We start from the raw sequence: 20,384 nt of genomic DNA on the forward strand, positions 1-20,384 counted from the left end.
GAGATCAAAATTAGTTATGGATCGATATCAAAGTAATTTTATGCTCTGATACCAAATGAAATAACACGATTTCTGCTCTCGATTCGATCTCAATAATGGCGGTTCAAGTGTGTGTGTTCTTGGTGTGTTTAGTGTGTGTGATTTTCTAGAGAGAGAGAGAGACGATCTGAATTAAGTTGTATGTAAAAAATGGATCAAAGGCTTATAATTTATAAGGAGTTGAGGGTATTTATAGTCTAACTCTACAATTAAGCTAATTGACACTCCTAGTCCCTCAACCTTAGAAATCATTTCACCATGTCTTAACAACAACAACGTCCACTAACTTAAATTACAATTTATCACTATTTTTAGATTTTTAACAATATTTCATATTAAATTCCAACTTTAAGTTCCATAACTGACCCATAACTTTGAAAGACTCTTGCAACACGTATATAACATTAGGGGAGTCAAGGAAGGGCTCAATGGATGGAAAATTTGATGTGTTCCAAGGAAGGGTAACTCCAAGCTAGAAGCTAAATCAGTAAACACCCCTTTCTAGGGGACAGTAATAGACGACCAGTTGTGGTGTCCCTTACGGTGGTTAAAATTAAACTAGCGTATGAACTTGTAGGCAATAGCGTTTAAGACGGTGACAATTAGTAGCTGAGAGTATGAGACGGCTAGAGAAGGTGTAACAGACGGTGGTTCTGGCTGGGGTGGCGTCTTGGACTGTGAAATCCACTGTAACACGGTGGCTCCCGTTTGTGGGTTTTGGAGTCTCAAGCTTGCTTCTTGGCATAAGTCAGACAAAAAATGGCGTAAACCATTTCTATGCCACCGTCGGTGGCTCGGGCGTGCAAGACGCTGGGTCAAGGGTGGGCAAGGTTCAGTTTGACGAAAAAGTCAACCTCAACCAAACCACTTCCAAACCCTGATTCCTGCTATTAAACCGATTTGTGAAGTTTCAAAACTCGTTTTTATACATTAATGAGCATAATTAAACATGAATAAGCATAACCCATTATGAAATATCGATCCATAACCCAAATTTCATAAAATAGTTGGTCAATCGACTGCGCCTAGCTTATAACACGTCATTTAATCATATAATGGTTTCAATTCCATCATTATCTATAATTTGTTAGTCAATTTGCACAAAAGTCAAACGGTTCAATATCACGGATGTTACACTTGTGGTAAAAATTCTTGATAAGTATGATTATTAGTTGAGTCAGGGTTTCAATATGGATCTTATGATTTTGGAAGTGGATTGCTGAAAGGAGTTGATTTTTATGTAAGGTTATACTTGTTAAATGTTGTGGTAAAAGTTGGATCTTGGATTTTAGTCCTAAGTTGGTCGATTTGAGTTGAAAATGAGTTTTGTGTCTGAAGAGTAGCATGCACTGCATATCCTGTTCATGTGTCGCATATCATGCTCGAATCTTCAAATCTCCGAGTGTCTCCCAGAAATGCGCCGCACATGACTTTCGTGCGCCACATTTTCGATCTTGGCTAAACTTTTTGTTCTCAAACATGTGAGAATATGCGCCGCATATATACTTTACGTGATGTATATTCTTCACCTGGCAAAACATGTTCCACATATTTCAAAAATGTGTCGCATATTCATCCTTGTACAATTTTAACTTCTCTTCTTATTTAGCAATCCATCTAAAGGGTCGTAGTATGGCTTAGGTAGCTGTACCATAATGTGTACTTTGCATTGACTTGAATAAATGAATAGTAGGTTGTGATCGTTGTTGTATTTTCCATTGTATATGACAACTTGTAACTCTAAATGAATATCATGTAATTTCCCTATGTATTTTCATTTTCAAGTTGGTTTCAGTTACATATCACATTTATGCCATTAGATGATAAGATGAATTTGTAGTATCCATCCTGACCGCGTCCATGCCCATGACCACGCCTCCACCCCCACAGCCCCTACCACAATAGGACTAGTGTGTATGCGCACGGTAAGAAGAGGGGCGATACATAGGCGGCTAAACCCAATAGAAACTAGAGTAGGCTAAACCCAATAGAAACTAGAGTAGTCTCAGTTCTCGCTTTTGCGATACATAGTGTGTTTGGAAAACTTTCGAGCTTTGTATTTGCAAAATTCTATATGAGATATATTGCTCTAAATGGCTTGATATCAACGAAAATATGTTCTAATGTTTTTGGGTGAGAGAATTGTGATGAGAAAATCCTTAGGGCGCGTTTACTTTTGGAAAATGTTTTCTCCTTTTCCATTTCTATTTTTCTAGAAAATGAAAGGATTTTTCATCTCTAGATTATAGATGAAAATTTTGAAAATGTATTAATAACTAGAAAATGATATTTTCATTTTCTATATTAAATAACATGTTCTAATATGCTTGGTTAACTCACGGTTGGGTTTGAGGTGGCAGCGGGGGGTGACGGGAGGTAATGACGGGGGCATAAGGAAGAATTAATATAATTTGAGGTTTTCAAAATTTAAAAAATAAAAAATGAAAAACAATTTAAAAAAAGTGTTTTTTTTTTAAATTCCCATATATTAGTGGAAAACAATGTTTTCTGTTTTCTTAGAAAACATTTTTGAAAAACTATGATTTGGTCGCGTTTTCTGTTTTTCATATTTTCTTACAAAACAAAAATGAAAAACAAAAGGTATTTTCACCAACTAAACGCACTCTTAGATATCATACCATAGATCCAATACAAGACTATGGCATCAAGTCAAGCCCATGCATCTTTATCGGCACAAGTTAATTATCGGTATTTGTTTTTGGTTTGGAAGAAGTCGGCGACGAAGGAAAGGGATATATCGACAATTGATCTTGAAAGGCATGGACAATGGATCTTAAAACGTTTGACCAATCACATGTATGGGCTGTTTTTTGCTTCAAGGGTGAGAGGAATATAATTTCAAATATTTGTAACAGTAACCACAAGTGTAGAGTCGCCAAGAGAGTATCACGAGATTGATGAAAGTAAGAAGGATGAAGGAAGGAGAGGAAAGATGACCAGATGGGGGGGGGGGGGGGGGGGGTACGACTGATCTATATAAGACCAGTAAGAGGATGCGAAGCTCTTTTGAGTTATAAGATCTCGAAGGATCTTAACCCAGAAGAAACTTCTACACTAAGGCTCTCGTGGAGAACTTAGGAGCTCGGAAGGAGCTCACTAGCTCGGAGGGAGCTATGAAACACTAAGACTCGGAATCAGTTCTTAGTAGCTCGGAAGGAGCTATGCAAGGCTAAGGCTCAAAGCAGCTCTTAAGAACCAAGAGAGAATTATAGAACTAGAGAGAGAAGTATAGAAAGAAGTTTTTATTTCTTTTCTTGGATGTTTTACAAATGATGGGGGAGGCTTCCTTTTATAGACAAAGAAAAGAACTCCATGACAACATAATAATAATATAAAAACCTATTTAGATGGAATATTCCTAGGATATGCTTTAATCACTTTAAGAGTGATTAAGACCTTATTTAATTATTAAACACACTTAATACGCACTTAACACTTAAGACATTATTTAGACAATATTAACGAAACGACACACAATACTAAACTTCTTTCTGCGGATTAAGTGTCTTGACGTCGAACCACCATTGTTGACCCTTAAATTGCATCACTTGTTGTAGCTGGGATTTGGAAATAGTGCAATTTGGTGAATATTGGAAGCTTATTGAGATAATCTATATAAGCTTGATCCCATTCACGCACTTGCGGATGATTATGAATATCTTTTGTCCCATTTAGAATCTCTGGGTCAATCTCTGCAACATCAGACTTGTTTGCTTCTGCCAACACCATGCGAGTTCTTATCCACAATTCATAGTGATTTTGCCTGTAAAATGAATCTGCTGGAGTGATATCCATCCAGCCTTGAATGAACTCATCTGGGCTGCATCGTTGGGTGGTTTTATGGAATTTAGGCTTGTAAAGAGTAAGGATACAATGTTTCCTAGGGGCTCTTCGTAATGCATAAATCCATTCATCCATCGTGAGAAACCACTGTAGAAGACGGTAGGTGTTGAGTTCACTTTTGGTCAATTTATCTAATTCGCAACGCACCAGGTAGGTTACAAGTTTCTGGGAGTTAAAGGCGAAAGTTGTGCAGAACTCTTCAGTGAGGTACCAAAGGAAACTTAAAGCTTCATCTGGCAGAGCATCCATTCTTTTGATACGTAGAGTACTTAAGTATGCGTGGTCTGGGTGGAAATGAAGGCCATATAGAGGTCTGCCACATGTTTTTATGGTGATGGTGAGAAATGTTTTCCAGGATAAGAGGGATGGGTCATTTATGTTATTTTTCTTGACCACTTCTATAATTTCTTCTGGGACGCCATTTTCTTTTAGTTGTTGATGAAGTGGCTTGGTTGGTTTGGAAGTGCTCATTGTAGTTTGTGGATGTTGCTTCATGCCTTTGTACTTCCTTTTATAACTATCATTTTCAGGATTATTCATGCACCTGTGCTGAACAGTAAATGTCCATTAGTTCTTCGAGAAGGGTGGTATCTTTTGTCTAATCAGGGGGGACTGTTGAGAGTATGGCATTTTGTCTAAGCATTATCCTGCTTTCATCATTGGGAATCTTTGCAGGTGCAATCATGCCTTGGGGTTTAATATCAATGACTCGTAGGACCTCATTTGTGAGTTGTCGTCTGACAGATTCTCTCCACTTGTTTGGGGGGTCCCTTATTTGTCTGTTAGCGTTCTTCTTGTCAAGGTACAGTGATGTCTCCTGGGGAAAAGATAGGGGCGGGCGATCTTCTTGTTCAAGGAGCGCCAATTGTGCCATGTAGATACGCCTAGGACCTATTTCTGAGTCAGTTGACTCATCCGTATCTGACTCGTCCGTGTCTGACTCATTTTTGTTGTAGCGGATTGAGCAAATCGTCTTTTTTCCAGGGTTATCATCCAAGGAATACAAGGAATCTAGATCTGAAACATCAACTGGCTCAATCTTGTTGATTGCTTCAATCAATGCTTGGTTTTTCTTCTTTTCTTTGCAATCTCTAGCAAAATGCCCCTTTTTATTACAGACATAGCATCGATTAGTGTTTCTTCCTCTGTATTCTTTTTTGGTAAGGAATTTTCAATCCCTTTTGTCTTTTTTATTCTTCCTCTCAGATAAGTAGTAATTATTGAACCTTTTTATTATAGGGGACCTTTTTTAAGGACGGGAGCAGCTACATGATGATTCATCTTTGCATTTGATTTTTAAATGCCTTTCATCACAAGCAGATCCAAGACTTTTTCCAGTTTTCTCAAAGTCAACCAAAAATTTCTTTTGGTTACACAACTTAGATAAAGCATTTTTTATGAGTTGGAAGAGCTCGCCCAGGGTGACATTGGTGACTGTCTTGTTTTTGTTTTCCAATGCTCTATATGCTTCATTTGCAAGAGATTTTGGGAAGGAGTTTAGAAAAACTTGTTTCAGGTTCACATCATCTATGCCGTTTAAGCACTAGAACCTTTTAGAAAAACTTGTTCTTTTGAGTCCGTATGTTGTTGGTTAATGATTGTTTGAAGGGCCTTGTTTTGAGCAACATCGTTTTCACTTTGCCAAAAGGTTCTACTGCTTAAACGACATAGATGATGTGAACCTGAAACAAGTTTTTCTAAACTCCTTCCCAGAATCTTGCGAATGAAGCATATAGAGCATTGGAAAACAAAAACAAGACAGCCAATGTCACCCTGGGCGAGCTCTTCCAACTCATAAAGAATGCTTTATCTAAGCTGTGTAACCAAAACAAATTTTTGGTTGAATTTGAGAAAACTGGAAAGAGTCTTGGATCTGCTTGTGATGAAAGGCATTTAAAAATCAAATGCAAAGATGAATCATCATGTAGCTGCTCCCGTCCTTAAAAAAGGTCCCCTATAATAAAAAGGTTCAATAATTATTACTCATCTGAGAGGAAGAATAAAAAAGACAAAAGGGATTGAAAATTCCTTACCAAAAAAGAATACAGAGGAAGAAACACTAATCGATGCTATGTCTGTAATAAAAAGGGGCATTTTACTAGAGATTGCAAAGAAAAGAAGAAAAACCAAGCATTGATTGAAGCAATCAACAAAATTGAGCCAGTTGATGTTTCAGATCTAGATTCCTTGTATTCCTTGGATGATAACCCTGGAGAAAAGACGATCTGCTCAATCCGCTACAACAAAAATGAGTCAGACACGGACGAGTCAGATACGGACGAGTCAACCGACTCAGAAATAGGTCCTAGGCCTATCTACATGGCACAATTGGCGCTCCTTGAACAAGAAGATCGCCCGCCCCTATCTTTTCCCCAAGAGACATCACTATACCTTGACAAGAAGAACGCTAACAGACAAATAAGGAACCCCCAAACAAGTGGAGAGAATCTATCAAACGACAACTCACAAATGAGGTCCTACGAGTCATTGATAATAGACCCCAAGGCATGATTGCACCTGCAAAGATTCCCAATGATGAAAGCAGGATAATGCTTAGACAAAATGCCCATACTCTCAACAGTCCCCTGATTAGACAAAAGATGCCACCCTTCTCGAAGAACCAATGGACATTTACTGTTCAGCACAGGTGCATGAATAATCCTGAAAATGATAGTTATAAAAGGAAGTACAAAGGCATGAAGCGCCATCCACAAACTACAATGAGTACTTCCAAACCAACCAAGCCACTTCATCAACAACTTAAAGAAAATGGCGCCCTAGAAGAAATTATAGAAGTGGTCAAGAAAAACAACATAAATGACCCATCCCTCTTATCCTGGAAAACATTTCTCACCATCACCATAAAAACATGTGGCAGACCTCTATATGGCCTTCATTTCCACCCAGACCACCCATACTTAAGTACTCTACGTATCAAAAGAATAGATGCTCTGCCAGATGAAGCTTTAAGTTTCCTTTGGTACCTCACTGAAGAGTTCTGCACAACTTTCGCCTTTAACTCCCAGAAACTTGTAACCTACCTGGTGCGTTGCGAATTAGATGAATTGACCAAAAGTGAACTCAACATCTACCGTCTTCTACAGTGGTTTCTCCCGATGGATGAATGTATTTATGCATTATGAAGAGCCCCTAGGAAACATTGTATCCTTACTCTTTACAAGCCTAAATTCCATAAAACCACCCAACGATGCAGCCCAGATGAGTTCATTCAAGGTTGGATGGATATCACTCCAGCAGATTCATTTTACAGGCAAAATCACTATGAATTGTGGATAAGAACTCGCATGGTGTTGGTAGAAGCAAACAAGTCTGATGTTGCAGAGATTGACCCAGAGATTCTAAATGGGACAAAAGATATTCATAATCATCCGCAAGTGCGTGAATGGGATCAAGCTTATATAGATTATCTCAATAAGCTTCCAATATTCACCAAAGTGCACTATTTCCATGTCCCAGCTACAACAAGTGATGCAATTTAAGGGTCAACAATGGTGGTTCGACGTCAAGACACTTAATCCGCAGAAAGAAGTTTAGTATTGTGTGTCGTATCGTTAATATTGTCTAAATAATGTCTTAAGTGTTAAGTGTGTATTAAGTGTGTTTAATAATTAAATAAGGTCTTAGTCACTCTTAAAGTGATTAAAGCATATCCTAGGAATATTCATCTAAATAGGTTTTTATATTATTATTATGTTGTCATGGAGTCCTTTCCTTTGTCTGTAAAAGGAAGCCTCCCCCATCATTTGTAAAACATCCAAGAAAAGAAATAAAAACTTCTTTCTATACTTCTCTCTCTAGTTCTATAATTCTCTCTTGGTTCCTAAGAGCTCCTTTGAGCCTTAGCCTTGCATAGCTCCTTCCGAGCTACTAAGAACTCCTTCTGAGTCTTAGTGTTTCATAGCTCCCTCCCAGCTAGTGAGCTCCTTCCGAGCTCCTAAGTGCTCCACGAGAGCCTTAGTGTAGAAGTTCCTTCTGATCCTTCGATATCTTCTAACTCAAAAGAGCTTCGAGTCGTCTTACTGGTCTTATATAGATCAACCGTAACCCCCCCCCCTAATTGATCTTTGTTTTTTTGTCCCCCTATCATATTGCTAATCCCCCCCTATCAGACCAGTCTGATACCCCCCCCCCCCTAAATCTGGTCTTATATAGATCAGCCAGTGTTGGCAGTGTTTGAATAATCTGCCTGACACCTGAGCTTACCGATGGGCTAATGATGTTTTTAACTCTTTTTGTAAAGTTATTATGTGGTTTAGAGAAAACGGCATAAGGATTAACTACTGGGACTTTTGTGATTGGAATTCTTGAATCATCAGCTAAGTACGAGACATCATACGGCTGATTAGTTATGGGAGAAAAGGAGCAGCGGAAACTAGAAAAAGAAGATGAGCGGGATAGGCGGTTATCTGGGTTCATAACTGTCTGGGATTTTGAAGATGATTAGGGATTTAGTAATCAGAGAGCACGGATAAGTATACCATCAAAGATTTGATTTGCCAAAAGTGATTTGCTTTTCTCTGTTATTCATGAATATCTTTACAAAACAAGGCTAGCACGTTACACCGCGCAATGCAACGGTGGTCGTGACGGCAAGGATGTGGCGATGGGGTGATTGTTAGTGGTAGATAAGGCGTTCAGTGGTGTACATAATTGATGTAGAAATAAGTGTTAATGAAAATATTTTAAAATATAAATGATTGATAGTGTAATTTAATCATTAATGCTTAGAGAGCATTGTAAGTAAAAATATTTTAAAAAAGTGCTAAGTGAAAATATTTTTTCAACACTTTCAATTTATAAAGTGTTTTTTTTTATAATATTGTATAAATATACATATACATATTTATAAAGTGTTTTTTTTTATAATATTGTATAAATATACATATACATATAGCCTCCTCAACTATATAATAATAATAATAATAATAAGGTGTGCAGCTAGATTATATTATGGGAAGCACACCTTATGGTCCCTCCAAGGTGACCCACTTGGACCTCTTCTATTTCCTTTGGTGATACATCTTCTAGTATGTAAGATTAGAGATTCATTTAGCATATTCTTTCATGCTTGGTATCCGGATGATTTTACTATTGTTGGTGATACTCTGATTATAGGGAAGCGACCGGAGCTTATTATCGTGAATGGACCTCATTGCGGGTTGTACTTGAAAGTTGATACAGTAAAACTGGGGGTTCTTATAATATAAAATATATATAATAAACATATCTAAATATGTCATTTCTAAGGCCCACTTTTTATTACACTATTATCAGCACATGCACTCAGTATTTTCACGATCCGTTCTAACACGAGATGACATGATTGTCTAATTTATCCAGAGGCAAGGGTGTTAACCACGGATCCAACCATGCAGTTTTGATAAAATATATATAATAAACATATCTAAATATGTCATTTCTAAGGCCCACTTTTTATTACACTATTATCAGCACATGCACTCAGTATTTTCACGATCCGTTCTAACACGTGATGACGTGATTGTCTATTTTTGTTTCTTCAAGATCACATAATTATTTTAGAAATGGTTGAAGTATACACAGGCTTTAATCACCTAATTATCGCTGAATATACAAATAGTTATGAACGACGCAGGTTTTCATACCTAAATATTAATCAATCAATAGAGTTGCAACCAGCCAAAGATTACACAGATTTGGCTTTTTGAAATTAATTAAAGCAAAAACAATGGCTATCTACCTCAAATTAATTTGGTGAGCGAATCAACTTGGTATATTTATCCAACAAGCTTCACCAAAATAATGTTCCTAGGAAGGGATGAACTTTGACATTCGGCTCCTTACATATGCTTCTGCATCCCCATATTAAGAGAATGAATAGAAAATGCATCAGTGCTTGATTCAACTGATATATCTAAGGTAGTGATAAATCTACAACAAAATATTCTGATGGGGTTAATGCCAGCTGCTCTAAATGGGTTTGAAAAATAGCTTTAGCCGAAATGAGTCATACAGTTCGAAAATGGACAGTGTATTATTAATACATAAACCTCCAAGATCATTTCATTAAGATTATTACAAAAATAATATCTTTTTTAATTCTATTTTTTTAAAATTCTATCTAACACCAATTATATAGGGATAATGCCCTCGAGTGTAAACAACTATGCCAAAATGGTTATATTATGCAGTGACCCTCTGGTGTTCAATCAATAATGTAAGAACCTATGTATTTTGTTGAAACGGTGTAAAATATGTAAGGACCATACATTGTTCGGATAAAAGAAGTGTTTTAACTAGACATTTGAGCTGTACAATGATTTGTATTTTGTTGGAAGATTTGCAACTGACATTAAAAAGAACAATTACTACACTAACCAAAGTGCTCTTTGACTAGTAATCCAATCCACCAGGCGGGTCACATTTTTCCACAATTGCACCTATAGATTTAGGTCCTAAAGCTTTTAACAAGTTAATAATTGCGGAAAGGAAATTGGGTTGTTCTTGGCTTTTGCTTATTCATCCAAGGAGAGGAATTCTAAAAGATACTACATAATGCTTACAGGATGCCACAGTATAATAAGAATCACGTACCTTTACAGTTTTTACTTTTCACTTTTCAGATAACATAGCTTTCTTTATATCAAGAGAGAGTACCTCCAGTTTCATCAGCTTGGTGAACTAAAAGACGTCATATGAATGAAAAAAGTGTTACACACTCTAGCACCTTCAAGAGCTATCAATAAATTAACATACAGAAAAAGTAACACTCGAACCTGAGATGTCTTCAGTTCCAGTTCATCCCACTCTTGTGAAGAACTACTTCCTTCCACTATCCCGGTCCCAGCATAGATCAATGCCCCAAGTCCCTATTCATAAATATTTTATATTAAACTCGGTTTTTGAATCTACATTTTCAAACTAATCTGACTGTCGTCCCTTGTGGTCATAATAATCATTTCTACATCTTTTGATGAACAAACTCTGCCTCTGATTATGTTTACTAACACATTTTTCTCAATAAACTTCTCTAATTACTCCGTAACCTCATTAGATATATTCTACTTCCAATTCATAATAAAATAAATCCTTTTTCATAATTGTTTTTTGGTCGGTTTATGTATTAATTCCTTAATACTCATTTTTACTTTCGTTAGTTACCTGTATCGTGTTTGATTGAAACCCCACTGGCCAACATATGTATGTATTTTATGTTAGTAGATGTAAAGTTCAATTAAATAAGGGGTGTTTATTGTAAACTTTATAGAAACTGGTTATGTAACGGTCTTAAAAACCGTTACCAACACCTATGTTGGTTGGATAGGCACCAGTTCATTGTGGTGTATAGTCCGTTAACACTGTGTAAAACTTAAACCACAACTAGTGAATAAAAAATATCTCGTTTGGGTTCATCCCTTTGTTTCTTGTTCATTTAGTTATTGTGATTCATAATATGGGCTGGCATCAGTGATTCCTGGGACAAGAATACTTACTCAAATGGAAAAAGAATACTCACACTTTCCATAATAGCGAGGTGTTCTATTAGGGAAATATTATAAATGGGACACCTTGCTTACTTTAACTAAATTAGCAGTTAATCGAAAATGTCACCTTCTGAACCAAGGCTGACCTAATACCAACAGCAAACTCACTCTCCCCGCCTCCAAACCAACCAACTGGACCAGCATACATTCCTCGATCAAACATCTCTGTGCAACAACAATTTCTTGTCAAGGATGAAAAAAGCACAAATAGATATAACAAACTGGAATGAGTCATTAGTAGCCACCAAAAGGGAGTACCAATTTTATAAAATATTTCCTCTTCAATGCAAATTTTGACTTAGCACATAGTCCTGATTTAATAAGTTTTGACAATTGATTATATAACCGATATAATCAAATGAACTTCTGGATGAAAATCGGTGTTACTATGTTTTTAACAATCAAACTTCTTGTTATGCTTACTACTGAGCAAACAAAGTAAACTTGCAACAAAAAGTCACGGAATGTAAACAATCGAAGAAAATAGTAGCAATCAATTAGAAACAGATGGAGTAATAAAACCAGGACGGTTCTCTAAATTGACTTTTTTTTCTTTTAATGATTATTTCAAATGTAAACAACCGGAGAAAATAAACACAACACATAAAGGGAAGAACTTGGTGCATCTTAATAGAACAGTTGATGAAGGAATATACATGTACCAGTTTCTGCTATCAGAACTCGTGCCTCTTCAGTAGGGAAACCACACACAGCTGGAGTTGGATGAAGTGAAGACAAGACATCAAACTGCATTAAGTGGACACATTTATATATTTTACGAGTTTCAAGAGACAGAAACATGTGTTAATATTTCCATATGTTTAACTAATGCCTCCTTATTTAATATCTTGTATCTTCTCGGTCTAAGCCATACCTCATCATCTTCGCTTCTTAGTCTGCCTCTTATCCGAGCATAAAGATGTTGTACTCTTGTGAGTTTTCGTATTGTTTTTTCTGGCTCCACTAATATTGTTTTACATACACCCTACAGAAAATAATACATGCATTTTTTAAATTCTAATGGTACAGATTATATTAGCATTCTTAATCCAAACAGAATAAAGAAGGGTCACAGTACCCCAAACCCACCCACAAACTGCATGATAAATGATATTTCACATTACCTCTAGTTTTCTTCTTATGCACTCTCTCACTATAGAGAACTCCTGGTCATCCTTGGAGCTGCAAAACGGTAGGAAAAGAAAAGCTTGAGGGTTACAATGATTTGAAAACTGAAACTAATTAATAAAGATTGCAATTAACTGTATAGATGATGGCCAACTTTAGTACAAAAATTTTTATACAGGCAACCAACTTCGTATTCCCTATAAGAAACCTTCACACATCAAAACGCGTTACATCCTTTAATAGCAGATAACCAATTTCTCGGCATGGCCAAAGGTACCAATACCTCAATTTTACTTTGTAACCTCGATTTCTTTAAAGTTAATGGGATTTTATGGATTTCTATAGGGTGTAATAGTTTTTGTTTGGCCAAAGAAAAAAAATAACATGAAATTGAAACTAGCCCAAAGTTGATTACCTCTTTACACAATTTTAAAGAGAGAAAATGATACACATGCACATTGCGGAGAAAACACAATGCATAGTAACAAAAAAGGTGATCAAAGCAATAACCTTGAAAGTAAATCAAGTGCTATCTGCAAATCCAGGGACTTTGAGTCACCTCTAGCTCGGGTTCCAGCCATTGCCTCACTGTAAATGTCGAGTTTTTTCCGATGAAAAAGTTGCTCTGGCTATTCATAAAGGTTCAAGTAAGTGATTAAGAGGACACCTAAACATGACATGCTTATCAGGTTCATGAAGTACTTAGCTGGATTGTGATCATGATTATTATAACCTTACGTAGTAAATAGTTGCACTTACAGTGTTTCCAATAAATGATGGTGCATCAGGAGGCTGAAGACAGAACTGGTAAGCATTTTCACCCTCGACCTACAATTGTCAGCGTAATATACTTTTCTGATCCAAGAAATCACATATAAAGCAGAAAGTAGTGATACGATGTCAAATGAAAGAACACCTGTAAAGTTGCCAACCATGTCAAAGGATCGATATCAGGAGATGTTCTTATCATGCTGCTACGTGCAAGCACAACCTAAAGAAGAAACATCAATATATTGAACTTTCATAAGTATTATCTTATTTTTTGGGACTAAAATATAACTTTAAGAGGTCACCATGAGAAGTATAAAAAAGTAAATCCACATCATCTATGAGAAGTACTGATATAATACCTTGGTTAGAGGTGATTTACTTTTGCTAATCATTTGCAATGCTCTGTTAACTCCAACATCCCAAAGTTTCTTACTAGGAACGTTATTGCTGCAGAGGATGGATGTATTAGGAACCTCTTTCCGTAACTTAACAATACTGGAGGAAACCTACATCAAAACATGCACGTTTTTATCAAAACCCTTCAACCTGCACTTCAAATGCAAAAGTTGGCAGGAGATGAACCTGCCGCATAGTCGCCCGAAGTGTGTGTACTGCCTTCTCAAATGTCCATGAAAGAGATTCATCCCAGGCAATTGTAGTAACTAGCATTGAACTATCCTCGAATTCATTAAACTCGACCTGCAATTTCATATACACCCATCATGAGTCACAAATACATGCTACACTAGGCCAACAATAAATAAGTTGTTTCCTTTACCTGTGGGATCATGAAGTAAAACGAACCAAAAGCTTCCCATTCAGATGATGTATTCGCTAATGCATCAAAACGAATAGCCCCATAAGCACGGATCAATGGGCACTTCTTAGAAAGGAACCTTCAAATTACATACTTAAATTTCAGATGTTTTCATAAACATATTGAAATTAAACGGAAAATTTGAAAGCATCTGGTTTAGGTGTGGACCAAATGGTTCAATAGTGAGACATATATTGCAAAGGTCTGTCTACCAACAAACTGAAGTTAATGTTACATAGATGAACATTAAAAATCAGTTGAAACTGCATACAGAATAGCTACTTCATGCTTAGTGGGCAAATGGCCCAACATTCTCCAACGATATATCTCCATATATATTAACAAACTATAAGATACCACCAACATGTAACTAACTATCTGAATGGCAATATCAATCCCGTCAAACGCGTTGTTTCAAGGCATCACACTTGATTTTGTTTGGCTCTAATTTCCCATACTCATAAATAATCATATCGCATCAGCAGAATACAAGTAGATCGATAGGTATTAAATTGCAATATAATCTTCCATTACAATTGTATGCTGTTATGTTTTCCAGATAACCTAATGTAAAAATAAGAAACTCTAACAAAGTACAAACACATCTGTTTCCAACTGAAGCTCTAACTTAAGTCCTTGAGTCCAAAAGCCCTACAATGTTTATAACTTAGCTGTTTTTACAATTTGTACCATTTTATAAGTTTATATTTATTGGTTTAAGCTATATATAGGCAAGTAATTTTATCTTCTTTTTTATTGAACGTTCAGATTTTATAAAACTTCTGGCGGCTTTTTGCCTGTTTTCCTGTTACTTTGTTTTTTAAATTGGAGAAAGAATCATGGAAATGATAGGTTACCGGAACATTGTGTTGAACACGTTATACATGTACAAATATTAAAACTTCAATAAACTCAATGTATTTCCTAACAAAAGAACAAATGCATTTAATCCTCGTTAAGTTAATCTAAAATAGATTTAATAGCCATTAATACTTACCATTTCAAATTAAATCATCTATACTACCAATGTGGGGTTAGCCCACTTGGTAGATGCTCTTGCCTCTTGGGGTAGAGACCAAGGTTCAATCCTTGGTAATGTGGTACTTTAGTATTAATTGGTTTAATTTAGTAGAATAGATATTTGTAAAAAATAATCTACACTACTCATACTATGTAAAAATTATAACCCCACATAAAAAGTTAAGAAACATGGGATACACGAATTGACCAAATTACCATAAAATAAATTACTACGGACCCTAAATATCAAATTACACTATCGGTCCATTATATTATAAAATATTTCTGTTACCCTTTTTAAATTAAACACATTTACATCAATTACCTACATCATTTGACGTTGTCACCACCATCACCATTTGTCGCGCCATCACACCTCTGTTATCCCCTCCGTATTATACGGGTACCGTGCTAGTAAATACATATTTTTTCATTTTTAAGAAACATTAAGTTCATTAATAACAACCTATCTCGTACAAGTTAGCAAAACCCAAACCCTCTGCTTACAATATGGGGGCAATAAGGAAAGTGAGTATAATAATACCTCTTGATAGAACGCCAATCATGGAGTGAAAAAGGGGTGAAATGGCGGAAGAAAACAGCTGAACCCAACCCTGCAACACTCACCAATGACGAAGAATTTCCGTTGTTGAAATTGCCATTGCCATTGCCATTATATTCATACGAATCAGATATTGTTGTTTTTTGCTTTCTTCTTCTTCTTCTTCCAGAGAAAAAACATTGAGGCAAATGATGATTATACTGTTGTTGACCACGTAACCAGTCTATTGCTTCTATCTCCTCTTCTATTGGAACCTTCAATTTTCAACCCAAATTTTAACTATTATTAACATTTACCATCAATAGTAGCGACATTGAGAAACATTTTTTTTTTTTTTAAATAGTTTTGAGAGCTTTTAAATTATGTATTGAATACATTTTTTTTTTGTTCTATCACATGAAATGTTATAAATAAAAAAAAACTCAAAACCATACATATTGCCATTTCTTCACAGTATACGAAAACGTGAAAATATTCATGTGATACGATACATAATTTGAAAGATCTCATAATCCTTACATAAAAAATAATTCTCAAAATAATGAAAGTGTGAAAAGTGAATATTGAGAAAAGAATTGAACCCATATTTTTTATATATTAAAAAATTGGGGGGAAAAAATATGTGGCTATCATTTACCTAAGTTTCAGTACAGAACATCTCGCATCCATTTTTTTAAACAAATATTCAAAAATTTATATATAAGGATCTATATCTAAGCTTTGGTACATAATAGCCACAATATTCACTTTTTCTTAAAAAATTCGTATCAAAAGATTTGTCATTCAAATCGGGTGTGAAATTGATGTCATTTCACAAATAATAAAACCAAATAAATATTAATAACAAATTATCTAGCATTTTATATTTTATTAAACATAAATAACCAATCATAAACAAAGAAAATATCTTTAATCATTGTGTCAAACATGTAATAAGAACTTTTCGAACAGCTACATTTGACAAAGTATAAATGACTATATCATTTAAGTATCTTATTGACGTATAAGTATTTTCTATTATTTAAAATGAAATAAGTAACCACGTTAAAACAACATAGTATAAAAATATTCACTATTATGTAATACGTGATATTACAATAACAAGAAGAATGACTTTAATTACCAAAAACACTACGAATGAACAACGTCAACCAAATAATAATATAACAATTACATAAAAATGATATCTTATAAAAGTGTGTAGTATTATTATTATTCAAAAAACGGTATTAGAATAACCATAAATGTGATGTTCAATGTAAAAGCTTCACGGGTAAACAATGTCAAACGAATAATAACATAACAACCACATAAAATAATAACCTATAATATAAATCCATTGATATCTAATATGTAATACTCCATCTGTCACATATTAAATGTCGAATTTTAATTTGTGAAGTTTTCTGCTTACAACTTGGACCATAAATATTTTTTTTGTGTTATATAATAGTTGACGAAAGTTGTATCAATGAAAAGTACATTAAAAACTCAATTCGTTTATATATTTTATATGAAGTGTAAATTAATACAAACAAATATTTTTCACGGAATCACGGTCAAAGTTTAAATTAAAATACTTGACAAATCAAAATTGGACATTTAATATGGGACGGATGGAGTATTAAAATAACCACAAAGATTATGTTAACTTAAAAGATGTTCTTGAAGAATAGTTTAAAAACAATGAAGGTGACGACGGTAAATGATAAAACACCAGTGATGAATATTGTTTAAACGATGAAGGCGTTAAACAAGTTCTTTTTGATGTATAATTCTTGTTTATCTTTAAACTTCTTTTTTTTTATGTATATCTCTTTATTCATATATTATTCGCACAATGTGGCGGTAACGACGGTGTGGTGGTGGTGCTGACTGGTGGGGTGATTTACAATTATGATTGGGTGACATTCAGTTGAGATACGATATCAGAAATACCACGCCATATAATAGTGAAACAATCAAGTACCCTAGACAACGATATATAGACTATTTTTGGTTTGTAACTCGGTTTAGGAATGCTAGCTATGTCTAATATATCTGTATCTACATATATAGACAAACATATACTTCACCGTTTAATTATGTCCAATTAATAATTGTGATTAAACTCAATTTCACTAATATTAATTAATTGACACTTGATCTAAGATAGAATGACCAAAATCATTCATCAACTTTCTTATCGGCACACCCCGGCCCATACGAAAGAAGTCCATTTGACAACATGACCAAAAAATATATATATCCAACCACATGGCAAATTCTCATTGGCGTTAATTTGTAACAGATAAGCAATCCAAAATATCACAAACCAATGAAACATGAAAGAAAGCTAACCATAATAGTATTATTGACACAAAACTAGCAAATTATACTGACCTCGAGCCTTATGATTCCGGACCCAAACTCTGGGGGACCGGACCCCAACTCACTAACAGCGGAATTTAAGCGCTCCATTGCCATCATGGGCGTCGAGACTGCTGGAAAACTTCGAGTTTCGGTCAACCCGACAGGAGTTCGAGGGTCACGTACTTGGCAACCATTCATTGATAATGAACAAACATGGTTATATCTCTAATCAATAAAGATACACATGTTAAATGTACAATAAAATTGTGTTAAATGTACAACAAAATTGGTCGAAAATAGGAATAATTTAGGGAAAAACTATATAAATGCTTACTTGGCAATGGGTATAGACAGTGTGTCTTGTTGGACCTAAGATGTTGGATTTGGTCAAGTCTGGTTCTATCAAATGTGCAATACAATGGCTTGTGGTGGTGGCTGCCATTTAAATTTTCTTTAGAGAATTGAAAGAGAAAAGGTATGGGGTTGAAATTTGGTTGTTTTTTTCTCTTATATATATACAAGTGATATACACGTAATTTATAAGGCCAATTGGCATTTGGCAATATTACATTTTAATTAAAAAGAAAAGAAAAAAGAAAGAAGATAATTAAGTTGCTTTGAAAAAATAAGGTTTTTTGTTCCACGTGTGTTGCGCCTCTCCCTTTGCCCTTTTACATGCATGACACTTCTCAATAATTTTGGCAAAATTGTGTACAGTTGTTTTGCTTTCTATCTTAAAAGTTAGAACTTCAGATTCCATTAATTTTACCCCACCACACAAACAATAGACATATACAAGATTTTTATCCCTCATAAAACCGCGATAAGTTTAATAAAATTATTTTTAGTAAATTGGGTAAAAGTTAAATAAAATCATTAAAAAAGTATTTGAAAAAGATATTATATATTTGTTGTTTTCGATAATGAAAATTAGTCAAAAGTAATCAATTAAGAAGAAAATTTTATTCACACGATACTCTCAGGTCAATCTTGGTAGTAAAAAGGGCAGCAGTTGGAGAGGCTAAGATGAAATTATGCAGCTCCAGCATCACAGGTAGGTCCATCAGAGACCAAGGTAGGCCCAACAGGGGCCCAACAGGCTACTCCAACAGAGGTCCAGGATCAGGATGGGTTTCAAAAGCCCAAAAGATGAAAGAGGAGGCCCATAAAAGCCCTATCTTTCTCTATGCCTAAGCCCAAGGTAATATATGTCCCTAAAAAGACAAATGACCCAAAGGGTAAGGCCCAGCAGCAGCTACTCCTACTCCAGCCACTACAGATTCATCAGCTCCAGTCAGTTTTCCTGCTGCTCCAGTTCCACAAAGACCACTCCAGATTCATACAGACACAGTTCCAAACACTTACTCAGGTACACAGGCTCATGCAGATCATGATTCTATACTTACACCACCTGGTCATGCTGTTGAGACTAGGAACCAGTATGATGTACTATGCCAGATTAACACTGATGATGTTAGTATTCCCTCAGTTGAGCCTTATTTTCATGCTACACATGCTGCTGGGGATGATGATGATATGTATGCTGAAGAAGATGTTGAGTCGGATGATGGTTTTGGTCAGTTCATGAAGATGGACGACTAGCACTGATAGTTATACTAGCACTGTTTTTATACTCTTATTGTTTAGATTGATAGTTTGATTATTTATTGGGTTTTTGGGTCTGTCCAGTTACTCAGTTGGTTCATTTCCTGCACCATGGGTCCCCTTTATCTTATTCTGGGGCCTGTGGGGGCATTACTTTGTAAATGTTTGTGGTATTTATAATATGTTTACCTTTATCCAAAAAAAAAGATGAAATTATGAAAAAACTGAAAACTATAGAAAAATAAATTTGATTAGGGGGAGAGGAGTTCTGCCTCCCAAATTTTCATCCCTCCCAAATTCCACCAATTAAATACCTCCAACTCAATTTTTCTTTTCAACCCTCCCAACTATTCCTCCCAACCATTTTCAATGGCATTCATGACCTTTTCAACCCTCCTAAATTTTTTTTTCTTTTTCATTTAATTTAATCAAACAATTTTTAAACAAAACAATATAAATAAAACATAAACCACACATATTAAAATTAAACAAAGTTCATTACACACTTAGACAAATAAAAATTAAAATGTTCGACACATAAAAATAAACAATAGATTAATAACATAAAAATCACTCATTAAACTCCCATCCATACTTCTCCGCAATCTCCCGTTTTTTCTCAATCGCCCACGCTCTGCGTTTTGGATCAGAGTTCACGTGTGGGGTGTTGAAAAAACTTGTA

The 20,384-nt window shown here is 35.3% G+C and overlaps 1 protein-coding gene across 2 annotated transcripts; it reads right to left on the reverse strand.

Moving 5' to 3' along the window:
* Positions 1-9,471: 9,471 nt before the first annotated feature.
* LOC122608011 (isochorismate synthase, chloroplastic-like) lies at positions 9,472-18,591 on the reverse strand. Of its 2 annotated transcripts, XM_043781091.1 has the most exons (16): positions 18,432-18,591; positions 18,128-18,322; positions 15,728-15,999; positions 14,125-14,242; positions 13,929-14,045; positions 13,706-13,852; positions 13,492-13,566; positions 13,335-13,403; positions 13,086-13,204; positions 12,572-12,629; positions 12,322-12,432; positions 12,110-12,194; positions 11,515-11,612; positions 10,680-10,772; positions 10,498-10,584; positions 9,472-9,755 (listed from the first exon to the last, which is right to left on the reverse strand). In XM_043781091.1, the coding sequence occupies exons 1-15, from the start codon at positions 18,537-18,539 to the stop codon at positions 10,516-10,518; spliced, it is 1,734 nt and encodes a 577-aa protein (XP_043637026.1). In that variant the 5' UTR covers positions 18,540-18,591; the 3' UTR covers positions 9,472-9,755; positions 10,498-10,515. The 2 variants fall into 2 exon arrangements, with proteins under 2 accessions (XP_043637026.1, XP_043637027.1); XM_043781092.1 differs by lacking the exons at positions 9,472-9,755; positions 10,498-10,584; positions 10,680-10,772 and having other exon boundaries at positions 11,527-11,612; positions 12,104-12,194.
* Between the last annotated feature and the right edge of the window lie 1,793 nt (positions 18,592-20,384).

Source organism: Erigeron canadensis, chromosome 7, assembly GCF_010389155.1.
Source record: "Erigeron canadensis isolate Cc75 chromosome 7, C_canadensis_v1, whole genome shotgun sequence".
In the NCBI taxonomy this organism is placed as follows: domain Eukaryota; kingdom Viridiplantae; phylum Streptophyta; class Magnoliopsida; order Asterales; family Asteraceae; genus Erigeron; species Erigeron canadensis.